The sequence below is a fragment of the Eretmochelys imbricata genome, chromosome 25, assembly GCF_965152235.1.
Source record: "Eretmochelys imbricata isolate rEreImb1 chromosome 25, rEreImb1.hap1, whole genome shotgun sequence".
Lineage (NCBI taxonomy): Eukaryota > Metazoa > Chordata > Testudines > Cheloniidae > Eretmochelys > Eretmochelys imbricata.
In genome coordinates, this window is record NC_135596.1 from 17,357,299 (window position 1) to 17,371,128 (window position 13,830).

General features: G+C 40.9%; 1 protein-coding gene across 7 annotated transcripts in view; it reads left to right on the forward strand.

The window, feature by feature from the left end:
- Nucleotides 1–2,480: 2,480 nt before the first annotated feature.
- The window catches only part of EPS15L1 (epidermal growth factor receptor pathway substrate 15 like 1), an 80,987-nt gene continuing 69,637 nt past the window's right edge, over nt 2,481–13,830 (forward strand). For 5 of the 7 annotated variants that reach the window (XR_013344546.1, XM_077805384.1, XM_077805385.1 and 2 more), the window contains exons 1-4: nt 2,481–2,510; nt 11,233–11,274; nt 11,462–11,551; nt 12,971–13,018. Coding sequence is in view for 4 of the 7 variants with exons in the window: in XM_077805384.1 (XP_077661510.1) it covers nt 2,481–2,510; nt 11,233–11,274; nt 11,462–11,551; nt 12,971–13,018 (210 nt within the window). In the remaining 3 variants the exon portion in view is untranslated. Of the gene's footprint in view, nt 2,511–8,974; nt 9,817–11,232; nt 11,275–11,461; nt 11,552–12,970; nt 13,019–13,830 lie in introns of those variants that run through there. The other 2 variants (XM_077805389.1, XM_077805388.1) reach the window with 1 other exon arrangement.

The following is a 13,830-nucleotide window of genomic DNA, read 5'->3' on the forward strand; positions in this document are numbered from 1 at the left end:
TAGAACCCTGTGTATGTACTGTTCTTCCCCTGGAGGTCCAACTGAGTTCAGCCTGCAGCTCTTCCCTTTTGGAGTCTGTGACCAGTGATATACAATGACGAAACACCTTTCTTAAAGCAAAAAAATGTATTTATTTTGTTGAAAGAACAAACCTTTTAGGAGAAAAGAGTTTTAAAATAGCAAAAAGTCTACATGCAAATCTGTCTAACTTAAAGGCTTACTATTGCCTGATGGTAATGTAGGCAGGTTTAACTTCTTCAAAGTGGTTCCTTTGTCTCAGTCCTAGCTCTCCTGAACAACCCTCTCCTGAAGAGTGACCCTTTTAAGCCCAGTTATAGGCATTTTATTCTCCTGCATTTCTAGACTTTGACTCTTCTGGTCAAAACCAGTAATGTTAGGCTCAGCTAGCAATCAAGCCAGGGTCCTCGGAGCCAGTGGTTTTGATATTGTCTCTTAGCAGCCCTCAAGTGTTTGCTGAGGAGTGACTAAGTAAAGGCAATATTGCTTCATGTATAGAGCAGGATTCTCTTCTTGGCTCTGCTACTAGCCTCTGAGTAACCTTCGGCAAGCCATGTCACTGCTCTGTGCCTCAGTTTTCCCCATTTGTAAAATGGGGATAATAATACTGACCTTTATAAAGTACTTTGAAATCTATTGATGAAAAGTTCTATATAAGAGCTGAATAGTATCTTGAGCCATTCTTTTCCTCTCTGCTTGTTTTTCTTGACAGACTCCTGTCAAGTTAAACCTATACCGTCCTACTGAAAACACCCCAATAACCAGGCAAACATAGCAGGATCTGTCTTTTGCTGTTTCTATGGAAAAAATAGCTACACGTAGCCAAGTTATAAATCTTTGACTTACTCAGTAGAGACTTATTATCCAAACATTCCAGTACTATTGAGCATGCTCCAGCCCAGGGTTGAGCAGGACTTCTATAATTGCTGCTCCTGACTTTGTAGGCTGCTATGACACAGGAACAGAGAGATTCTCTTCTGTTTACTCAATGCTCCACCTGCTTGTGCCCAAGCACCATGAAGGAGAAAGTTGCCTGGTTCTAATACAGAAGTGACAAGAGCAGTACTGGACTGATGGGAGGTACAGAAAATAACAGAGGATGGTAGATTTGGACAAGGAGCTTGAAGGGGGACTGGTGAGGCAATGAACCTGGGAACCAATGGGGAAGGAATGCAGACAGATTGAACCTGGAACCAGCAAAGAAGCATGGGAGTGAGAGTGGGTTGCGGGAAGACAGATCAGATGTGGAGCCTAGTGATAGAAGATGATCTGGCTGAGCAAGAAGACTAGGATTGAGAAGCGGGGTGTGGGGGATGACTGATTTCGATAAGGAGAGCAGAGTAGGGGACTAGGTCTAGCTGGCCAAGGGACTATGATGAGGTGACTGAGGAATGGACATGGGGACTGGCTAGGCAAGGAGACAATCATGGGAATGAGACAGCAGCACTTCGACAAGTTGCTAGGCGGGAGTAGATGCAATCTTAATGTTCTTTTAGAGAGACAGATAGAGATAAAATAACCCAAGGATGTTTGGCTGTCTCTTTTGTGGGGTTTTTTTTTTTTTTTTTTTTTGCCTGCAGTATGTTGCTGACACAACCAGAAAACCAGAAGTTTCTGTAGTGACCATTAACTTGTTTTACTATACTTTGAATAGTGACAAGTGTCTTCAGCCACAAATGCTGGAGTCTCTCCCAGAGTAAGGAGTCATAACACCCAGTCACCTGTTCTGTACATTAGACTACATTGCCTTTTAAAGGTTTAAGGTGTTTAAAAGTGACTGGAGAAGAAAGAGCTGACAGAAAGGAATCTCTAGTACATAAAAACCCTTGAATTAAAAAAATCATCAGTTAATATATGAACAAACAGTTACTAATGCCACAGTTTTATGTGATTAGTAGAACCTGATTAAGCTAAAATTTAGAAGTATAAGGAGGCTTAACCTACCCTAACATATTTTTGAAAAGTGCCTTGGGTGTGAATTTCATGTTATCAGTGGAAATATATTTTAACAAACATGCCAATTTACTGTTAGAACAAACACCTGTTTATTTAGTTAAGCTTAACTCTGTCCTAGTATATTCCATGGAGTAAATACATTCTCTGGGGACTGAAAGTGGAAACTGGAAATCAGGATTCCTGCCTGTTACGCTTGGCTCTGCAACTGACCTTGGGCAAGCCTGTTCCCCAATGGTCTGTACAAAGGGGGATTCTGTAAAATGTTTTGACACCCACAGTTAAAAGCAGCTACGGTCTCATTGTTACGAAGTTGCACAGCATCGTAGCGGGACCTCCTAGTCCCCTCACCGCACAGTGAGTCCAGCCACACGTGCCCTCAGCCCCCTGCTGAAGCAAGAACAGGCCCGGCCAGTTCCCTGCGGTGCCTGCTGATCCCTTCCCCCTCCCTTCGGCGGCGCTCGCTCCGCCTTCCCCCCGCCCCGCCGCAGTCAGTCAGTGGGAGGAAGATGGCGGCGCTCATTCCCCACAGCCAGCAGGTAACCGGCCTGGCCCGGGCCAGACGCCCCACTCATGGTGGTCGGACCCCGCCAGGGGAAAACCCGGGCCAGGGGGACAGGCCTCTAGGCGGCGGCCTGCAGCTGGCGAGTTAAACCGGCTTATGGCGGGGGCGGGGGAGAAGCTGGGCCCCATCCGGCGCCGGCGGGTCAGTGCTCGGAGCAGGGCAGGCCCCCAGCTACCCTCAGCAGCCGGAGCAGGGATGAGCCTTGGGGGAGGCAGCCGGTCGCTGGGGGGGTCTTTGAGCCCCTTGCCCAGCAGCAGGCTCTGAGGTGGAATCTCAGAGAGGGAGGATGCTCGCTGCCTCGTTGGGATGAAGATCGTTGTTGTTCCGCCCCCCAAGCAATAGGGCCTGGTATTGAACCACGGTAGGGGAAGGGGCAGCCTAAGCGTGTGGTGAAGGCATGAGACGAGGCCTGGGGACGCTTTGATTCAGCTCTGCTGTAGACTCCTGGTGTAACCTTACTTAAGTCAGTTCATTTCTCTGGGGGTTAGTTTCCCCCATTGTAAAATGGAGCTAGCAGTGCCTAGTGCACAGGGATGTTGTGCGAAGTTTTGGTTTTGGATTTTTTTTTTTAAATCTTGAAAGGTGCTTGCATCCTGTTGTGATGGAAATGTGGGGGTTATAAGTACAGTAGAACGTCTGAGTTATGAGCTGACAATCAACCACATGCTTCATTTGGAACTCAACATACACCCTCAGGCAGTAGCAGAGGCACAAACCTCCCCAGTACTGGGTTAAATGTAAACTACTAAAAAATAAAGGGAAAGTAGCTTTTTTCTTCTGCATAGTAAAGCTTCAAAGATATATTAAATCAATGTTCACTTGTAAACTTCTGAAAGAACCACCGTAATGTTTTGTTCAGAGTTACTAACATTTCAGGTTTCAGAGTAACAGTCATGTTAGTCTGTATTCGCAAAAAGAAAAGGAGTACTTGTGGCACCTTAGAGACTAACCAATTTATTTGAGCATAAGTTTTCGTGAGCTACAGCTCACTTCATCGGATGCATACTGTGGAAACCGTTTCAGAACCACCAGCAATCTCTATTCCTAAGGTGTTCCATAACTGAGGTTCTACAGTATGGTAGTTAATGACACATGCTTGAAAAGCTCATTTCTTCTCACTCCTTATTAGCAAAGAGTGAGTGAGGGGAGTGGGATAATCAGGATTCTGCAGTGGAGAGAAAAGACCCTGAGCCCTTGTGAAAGGCAGGGTTGTGTTACAGGGTATAGTTTAACAGATGGGACACATTTTATTTTTAAATCTTATTATCATAGAAATGTATAGCCAGAAGGGACCTCTAGAAGTACAACCCCCTGTGCTGTGGCAGGATCAAGTAAACCTAGACAATCCCTGACATGTTTGTCCAACCTGTTTTTAAAAACTTCCAGCGATGGGAATGCCACAAACTCCCATAGAAGGCTATTCCAGAGCTTAACTCCATTTATAGTTAGAAAAGTTTTCCTAATATCTAAAAAAAATCTGTTGCTGCAAATTAAGTCCATTACTTTTGTCCCTACTTCTGGTGGGCATATGAAGAGGATGGTGATCAACTGTTTTCTAACAGCCCTTAACATATTTAAAGCCCATTTAGTTTCCTTTCCCCCCCCGACCCCTTTCTAGAGGCTAACCATGCCCAGTTTTGTTTAAAAAAAGAAACCAGAAAACATTAAACCTCTACACCTTTCCTCATAGGACAGGTTCTCAGCCTTTTATAATTGTTGTTGCTTTCTGCTCTGGACTCACTCAGTTTCATTCATGTCTCTAAGGTGCAGTACCTAGAATTGGATACAGTACTCCACTGAGGCCCAATAGGGTGGGACAGTTGCCTCAGGTCTTACGTGACACTCCTGTAAATACATCCAAGAATAGTTATCCTTTTTGGAAACTGCATCATAGTTGATTCATCTTCTTTGTGATCCACTAAGACTCCAGAGTCTCACCCATCCTCCTGGAGTTCTCAAAGATAGCTGGTAACAGTTCCAATGTTGTATCAGCTGGTTGCTTAAGTACCCTAAGATGAATTTCATTGGGCCCTGCTGACTTGATTACATCTCACATCTAAATATTCTTTAGCCTGTTTCTCTATTTTGGCTTGCATTTCCTTCCCCCTTATTGTTAACATTAATTGTGCTGAGTATTTGGTCCCCCTTAGCTTTTAGTACAGATAAAGGCAAGATAGGCATTAAACACCTTAGCTTTGATATCAGTTTTAACTTATTAGCTCTCCTTTCCTGCAAAATAGAGAACCTATGCTTTTATTCATCTCTTGCTCCTATTTAAATAACCCTCTGACTGCCTTTTATGTCCCTTGCTACAGGTAACTCATTTTGTTCATACATGCTTGTACTATTCCTTTGTACTCCTCCTTAGCAAGTTGTCTATGTTTCCACTTTAATGACTTGACACTCAAAAAGGAATCCTACATAAAGAGCTCCTGAGACCCATATTGGCCTCTCACTAGTCTTCCCAGCTTTCCTTTGCCTCAGAATAATTTGCAGTTATGCCTTTAATATTTTCTCCTTGAGAAATTGCCAGCCATCCTGAATTCTCTCCCCCGCCATGGGCCTTACCTACCAGTTCTCTGAGTTTGTTAAAGTGGGGTGGAGTTTAAGTCCCATGACCTTATTCCACTGCTCACTCCTTCCTTTCCTTAGGATCCTGAAGTTTATTTCATGATCACTTTCACCCAAATTGCCTTTCACCTTCAGATTTGCTACCAGTTTCTCTGTTGGTCAGAATCAAGTCTAAAAGAACTGTCCCCTGGTTACCTCCACCTCTTTCTGGAACAATAAAGTGTCCAACACATTCCAACAACTGCATTACTTTTCTAGCAGATGTCTGCGTAATTAAAGGCTCCCATTACTTCCTGGTCTTGTGCTTTGGAGATTGGTTTTATAAATGCCTCATCCAGCTCCTCTTGTTGATTTGATGGTCTGTAATAGCCACTTGCCATTATATGCTTACCTAAATTCTTAATCATGGCAGCAATATTTGGTGCTTACATAGTCCTTTCTGTCTGCAAAGCACTTTGCAGACATTACTTAAGTGATTTCCTAGGAAGTGAAACCCTGTCTTCACCACTTGCATTAGATCAGTCATGTATTTAGGATGACAACTGTCATTAATCTTCCAAGTGTATTTGAATATTTATAGGCAAATCTGATCTAGATTTCAAGTGAGGAAGGCACTAGATATTACTAATGGCATTACACATTCCTGGTATTTGTCAGCAAGAAGGTTTACAGTTAACTGGGAGCTCCAGAACCCAAATAAGTAACTAATAAAATGTTTCCACTTGATAGTTATTTATTAAGTCTTCCCTCCCCCCAAGTCCCATGCTCAGGGTTCTATCTTCTCTTGCAGTTTGTGGGACTTTACTTGGATACATAGATCCATGCGGTCTTTGCAACATAATCCTCTCTGGCTTCACATAACTTTTAATATTTTCTAAAATGTTTCCATTTCACTTTTAAATTTCACCCCTGAAATCCATGTTCTCTTGTATAAAGCTTTAAAAGCTCAAGCAACTTGCTGAATTGGGTTTCTGATATAAAGTCAAGTAACTCTTGCTCTTGAAGTCTGACAAGTTGTGTGTAACGATCATTGTGGGAGAAACAGGACTAGTTACCTTGATGAATCTGTTCAGAAGTCAGACTTTTGCAAAATAGTTGTTTGATATTGTTTACACAACTTACTGTGCCATACAAACTCAAGTGTTCCATGTACTGGCCATGAGTAATAAGTTAAAAGAAACCATATTTTGCACTGCTTTTAAGAATAGCAGAGTGAAACTCCAGTGGACTTAAGTCTTCAAACAGTAGGTATCAATCAGCATGCTCAGAATAATTACTTTAGACACATTTTAGCGCTCTGAAGAAATAACGTGGGTCTTTTTAAAGAGAAAATGGTTGACATAATTCCTCAAAGTGTGACAAAACATTGTGGAAACATAATTGGTTGTACAACACAATTTATCAAGTGCCTTATTATGGGAGAGTGTGTTGCTTTCTAGCCTTTTTTGGGTACAGATCAGAGCCCTGATTGGCCCCAAATATGTTTGTCACTGTTGCTAATTTGTATTCTTGCTAAGTTGCTAGCAAAGAAAATTCTAAAGTTGGCTGTGGTTGCAACAAGGCTGTAATCACACATACCCCAGATGGATAAGACAGAATTTTTAAGTGAAAGATGGCAAGCATTCCGTCTATTAATTAATGCTAAACAAAAATATACAAAGGAAGCAAAGGACTGTCCTTGTGGAGGCACTTTGCTTTCATGATTTTGCTTAAACTTTATAGGGAAAAAATTCTACCCTAATCACCCTAATTGTGATAAAGCATTTCTGATCTGATCAACAATATGGCTGACAAACATCTAAAAGAAAACCCACTAGTGTGTAAATACCATACTAGAAGTTTGATCTGTATGGATGTTTACAATTTAAATCTGATTAGACTCTGGCCTTTCATATCAAGCTACCATTTGTGATATCTTAGGCTTCAGAGGGGAACTTTTCTTTCTTAGAACTTGGTAGATATAGTACTTGCTAAAGACTCATCTAATAAAGTAGGTAAAACAGTTTTAAAGTGGATTCATAAAATGTACCCCATATGGCAAGTCTCAGATATTTACCATACTAGAAATCCTGCTTTTATATGGTTAGTTGCACACGTCTCCTTTGATGTTTGGGAAATTGTTGTTCCAAGTTCTTTTGGTATTCTCTTTTTAATGCAATTTGTATATGTTACTGAAATAATAAGTCTTCTTACTATGGACAGGATGTAGTTCTTTCAACATTAATACATTTTCTAATTAGTTAACAGTGTTGTTTCGTTTCCTTGGAAAAGATGTTTTGCCTATACAGAACTGTCAATGCATTACAATTTTATTTAAGGGAATACATATAATTGTAGAGGAAATGAAAGAACCACCTTGAATTTTTACATTTACTTCAAAATATTCTGGCAAGTCATTAAGTAAAAACCCACCAAAATGGAATACAAAAGAATGGGGAGTGGGGAATGTAATATAATTTAAGTATCCTTACATGGAGGCATCCAGAATAAGACTAGACATAAGTGATTGTCAACATTTAAATGTTGACTCAAATGAGCTGAATTATTTTTGTTGTTTATATAGAATGCAAAAATGTGAGGTGCTTATAATATATCAGTAATGTTCCCAGTAAATGAAGGTTTGTTACATTGTACCTTCTGTTTTATACAGTCTAAGGTTCCAGTTCTGCAAAGCAGCATGTGCTTAATTTTCAGCACGTGAATAGTTGCATTAATTTTAAATCAGTAGGGCTTTCTGGTGTTTAAAGTTAAGCATGTACATGAGTGTTCACAGGATCAGTGCCTAAAAGCATGCATATAAAATCAAATCTCAATGCTATATCAAAACAGAAAGTGGTGGTGATACCCTCTGACAAATTTAATTATGTATTTCTTACCTCACCAGCACTCTGCCAACTATTTCATCTCCCCATAGATTTCTATTAGCTTGCCAAAGAAAAATTGATACAGACCATTTCCATCTTTCCACAAATATGCACAGACACCTCCAAAAATGGTCAAAGTGAAGGATGAGCAATATTCAGCTGTGCACCGATCATAACTCAGAATGGGAACTGTATACTGTTGGAAAGCCAGAATTCTTCCCTTCCTAATTGCACATCAAGCACTTGCTTCTGATTCTGTTAAGACACAAGATGTGTGTGCACACCCATGTGCGTAATTACAGGCAGTGCTTCCAGCTCCGCCTGTACTTCAGGTTACCTGACATTTCCCCATATAAGACCCTGTTTTCAATTGCCTATATCTTTGCCAATTTTTAAATATTTGGCTTAGAATTTCCCATGTCAAGTATCTGCCTCAGCCTGCATATTTTAAGAAATTTTCAACAAAAATGGTTCAGCCATTTCTGAGGAAATTTAGAGGGTAGGGGAAAAATGTCATTTTGCCCATGATTATAAAACAAAAAACTGCACAACCTTACTGTTTTCTTGAGAAGCTGTAGTGCTAGTGTGCCTCCAGGAGCTTGAAATTTTGGCAAGGGGTTGCCTTTGTGTCAGGGATGAACTCTTTGCTATTCCCATGGGGAAAAATAAAAGCCCAAGTTTAGCCATCTTATAAGACTCGGGGGGGGGGGGGGAATCTAAGTTTGCATATGCGCAGTAGAGATTGGCCTCTAGATTCTTTGAATATTCTGTCTGTACCAGGCTTGTGCCAACCCAGGACTACATGGGCTGAGCAGGACTTTCCTGCCAATTGTTGCAAGTCACTATGTCACAGACCAGAACTGAGACTATGGAGACTCACTCTTGTTCTCTCAATGTTCCCTCTGGGGAACAGGCACTCAGGCAGCATTGAGGAGGAAACAGTTTGGTTAGAATAGAGAGAGAATAAGCCAGACCTACGGAGGAGGGGCAGGTGTGGCAGAGGGAGCAGATTGGGACAAAGAGTCTGGCAAGGAGAAGATTTAGGATTGTGACCTAAGGGGAGGAGATCTGGGAGCTGAGTTGGACAGACGCTGGCTGGGCAATGAGCCTGGGGAGGGAAGACTCACTAGGACAGCCCAGAGGGGAGACATGGACTAGCATGAAGACCCTCAGAGGTGGAGACTGGAATGGACTAGGTGAGGAGACTAGGACAAGAAGCTGGTGGGAGAGAGACAGTACAGGGACAGGGTGGAGGGGATGTGACAGAATGTGTTAGGTGTGGGGGAACAGGAACAGAAGGGTCAGTCCCCTCCAAAATTTGGAATGAGCCAAAGATTGAATCTCACTGATTCTCTGTAGTCATAAATTTTTGTGGAAACCCTTTTGCAAAATGGGTCTCATCCTCCACTAGTGAAGATCCATGAAGAGGATGTCAATTTATTAATGCTATCACTTACTCTTTTCAGATTAGCAACTGTGTTAGTCTGTATCCGCAAAAAGAAAAGGAGTACTTGTGGTACCTTAGACTAACAAATTTATTTTAGCATAAGCTTGAAGTGAGCTATAGCTCACTTCATCGGATGCATTCAGTGCAAAATACAGTGGGGAGATTTACATACACAGAGAACATGAAACAATGGGTGTTACCATACACACTGTAACGAGAGTGATCAGATTTCAGAGTAACAGCCGTGTTAGTCTGTATTCACAAAAAGAAAAGGAGTACTTGTGGCACCTTAGAGACTAACCAATTTATTTGAGCATGAGCTTTCATGAGCTACAGCTCACTTCATCGGATGCATACTGTGGAAACTGCAGAAGACATTATATACACACAGAGATCAGGTGAGCTATTACCAGCAGGAGGGGAATTTTTGTAGTGATAATCAAAGTGGGCTATTTCCAGCAGTTGACAAGAACCTCTAGCTTAAGAGGTCTGTAGTGTGCAAAGTTTCAGCCCTACTGATGACCAGTGAGGGTGCTACCTATGATTCCACATGATGGAATTTCTGTTTTTTTCAGTTTGCTTTTTTTAAACACCTACATAATTACAAACACACAGGAGGGCTGAATTAAGATTTCAGAGGTAATTTAATTCTGGCTTTTCCTAACTTTTGAGTGTTTGACTTCATATTTTTAATGTTTCTCTTTGTCCCTGCTCCAGACTAGAACAGCACCCTAGGGCTCCTTCCCTGGAGGCAGCATCTTCACCCTCTCAGGGCCTTTCTGGCCTAGTTCTTCAGCTGGGCTACTACAGTTCAGTTCCCCTTCTGGGGTGCCTCAAAGTCCAGGCTACTTTTTTTGTGTGGGGGGGAGTGGAGGGTGGGTAGAGACCAACACCAGCCTCTACACCAGGTCCCACCCAGGGGCCCTATAGATAGCAGCCAATCACAATGTCCCTTTAAATAAACTAGGTTACTGCTATAATTCTCTGGGCCACTTTCCCATGGTTGCCATACATTCTTTATCCTTACCTCAGGGCCTTGTCTTTATGGAGTCCTAGCAGCCAAGCTAGAGCACTATCCACTCTCCTCCAGTTCTAACAGGGAACTAAACTCATGCTAGACCTGCAGCTCTCCTTATACTGACCTGCTTGGCCCTGATTGGCTACTTCCCACACAGCCGATGTAGACCTTTCTACTGCCCTTTTCTGGGCCAGGGTGTGGCAGGCCCATAAGGCCTCGTCCACCCCATCACAATGACTTTAAGTGTTGGGAAGGCTGTGGAGGGGGGGACAAGCTATACACGGTTTAATACTGTTTGCTGCTTTTGAATAACAGAACATTAATGTTAAAAAAAAATCTAAACTCTCAAGTCACTGGTGTTACAGTTCTCATGGTAATGTTAATTTGGTTACATTGCATATGTTTATCTCAAACTTATGTTTCTGTATCCCAATTCTGCAAAATGGGTTCATGCAGGCAGACTTCTGTAACTCAGGATCAGGGTTAAATATGAATATTAAACTTTATTGTTGAGAGCTTTCTGTAAGCATGTTGTGTGTCCAATTAACAATACAGTCAGAACCCTAATTTTTAGATTCAGAACTTTAAGGTGTTAAATTTGTAACAATATCATAATATATGTTTTTTTTATTTTAAATATGTAATATTAGTGATACTGAAATAATAATTTAAATTAATTTGTTTCATATCAGGATGTGCTTTTTTGACATTCCCTGAAAGTGGAATATGTTTGATCATGGTCCATTTTTGCTTTTCTCATTTTTTATCCCACCCACCAACCCTTTTTGTTTTTTAGCTTTCCACTGGGAATCCATTGTATGAGACTTATTACAAACAGGTATGTTTTTAATACTTTTTTTTTTTTAATTGTTTTCCCCCTTTGTAAGTCTAGTTTCTTGCAGTGTTCCCTCTGCTGTGTGGTAATATTGCTCTATTATTGGGTGGTTAAGGGACAGGAGAATCTCCATTCTCCACTTTTGCTTTTGTAGCTGACATACTTAAGTCAGTTAATTTTTGTTTTCCAGGTAGATCCAACATACACAGGGAGAGTTGGGGCTAGTGAAGCTGCACTGTTCCTTAAAAAATCAGGTCTTCCAGACATTATCCTTGGAAAAGTAAGTTAAGTATGTGTGTGTTTATATGGGGATACATATACATTATACAGTATTTTTCTGTGCATTATGATCACAGCTGGTATTGAGTGAATGTGGATGTGGTTTGCTAGAGAGAGTGTGCAATACAGTGCACCTCTGATTTTTCTGAACTCCAGGTACCTGTAGATTGGTTGTTACTCCCTTGGTTGCACTGACTAAAGCTCTGCTTCTGTGGATATTTTAAGAGCCCCAAAAAGTTTATAACACACAAGATAAAACAGTTCAGTATAAGGAAGATGACCTTAATAATAAGGTCATATAAAGAATTGCTTGAAGAGCGAGCGCCTTGTCAATGAGACTGTTCTGTGCACATGAGACAGCATCTGAGAAGGCACAAAGGTTAGAGTGGGAACAGGAGACAAAGGGAGTAAGCAGTCAGACAAGATGACTGAGAAGAATGTAAGTAGCAGTAGGGGGAACTGGGAACAGAGATATTGAGATATATGGATGAGGAAAAGGAAACTGAAAATGAAGGGAAGAGACAGGAATCCACCAATGCAGGGATCCAAAGAGGGGGAATTGTGTAGGAAGCAGTGGAGGAGGAAAATGTGGACAGAGAGGAGCTGGGAGAGGTGTGATTCTGTGAAGCCAGACAAGAGATTGTTACAGTAATCAAAGTGGGAGATGGCCAGGGATTGAATAAAAGTTTTAATGGTGGAGGCTATGAAGAAAGTGTAGATTCTGAAGATATGTAAAAGAGAAGTAACCAGTTAATCACATCATTTATTGGACTACTGGAAGGCGCTTAGATACCGTGGTGATAAGGGTGATATAAGAACCTATTGAGAGAGAAAGAGACTAGCTGTGATGAGGAATGAATTAAAGATGACAGTGATTGATTAGAGATTACACAATAAGATTTTAAATTACTAATTTTAAAACAAAATATTAGCAAATCTGTTTCTCCTTCACTTACCTCCATGACTTATCTGTCATGAGTTCAGGATTATTGGAAGGGAGTGGGGGCTCCTCTCTACAACTGCAGGCTAGGGAGTGCAGGAAAATGCTAGATCATTTGATCATTGTAGATCATACAATGTTCTGTGTATGTTGGTTATGATGTGATCTCTAATGGAAGAGAAATTCAGACTGTAGGACATAAGGGCCTGATCCAAAGGTCATTAAAGGTAATGGACAGACTCCCATTTACTTCAATGGAATTTGCATGTGGTTTTATGTGAAGAAGGATTTGACTTTAAAATAAAGAGCACTTTCTTTTTTACATATACAACAATTTGAGGTTTAAAATTTTTAAAGCAAATTTGCAGTTCAAATGTTGAAATATAAAACAAACAGTTCAAGTACTAATGTTTTCTATTTGAGCTTTCCAAGATAAATTACTTACAAAAATACATGTTATCATGATTTTTATTTCCACAGATATGGGATTTGGCTGACCCAGAGGGTAAAGGGTACTTGGATAAACAGGTATATAAAATGTGCAGTGAACATGAACATAAATCTATCATATAACCATACACACTTTGGCCCTGATTCAGGAAAGCATCCTGATTCAGGATAGTACTTAAGTTCCATTGACGTTACACATGTGCTTACATGCTTTACTGCCTAAAGGCCTTTTTCAGTGCTCCTCATACCCAGATATGTATCTACTATTCTAAACTAATTTAATTAAAATGATTTAATATGGATAATCTGGAGATATTTCTATTAATTATTTATTATATTTTTCTGTCATTTATTATCTGAAAAAATAAATGCACGCGTGACAGGGCGCAGTCCTTTTCTACTGTCTTCTCATTCAAATGGCTCTAATACCTCCAGTTTGTAAACATCAACATGTAGTTTATTGGTGTTTATCTCAACAACCACCCATTTACAGTCCCATGCAGCAACTCTTGTTTACAGTGACATACAAACATCATCCACGCAGAGATCTCCCTTTACCCTGGCCCTGCCTATCCTCTCCAACCCTTTCTCTTTCTCTCATTTCTCCCTTACACTTCTTTCCTGTGCCTTTCTACTCTTCCAGTTAGTGAATAAATAGCTCCTTAGCTCCGTGAGCTTAGACTGATCTAGTAATTAGCCCCTGCTTCCCTCAATCAGGCCCTTCACTGGGAAAAACAGATTGGACTTACAGTGACTAGAGTGCTGGTTTGGCTGCTGATTCTCAGCACTCTGTCACAATTTATTAAAAATACTCTAGATATTTGTGGTTAACAAAAATTATGAAAATAAACTAATCAAATACTGTAGCAAATATGGGCATTTGACAATAT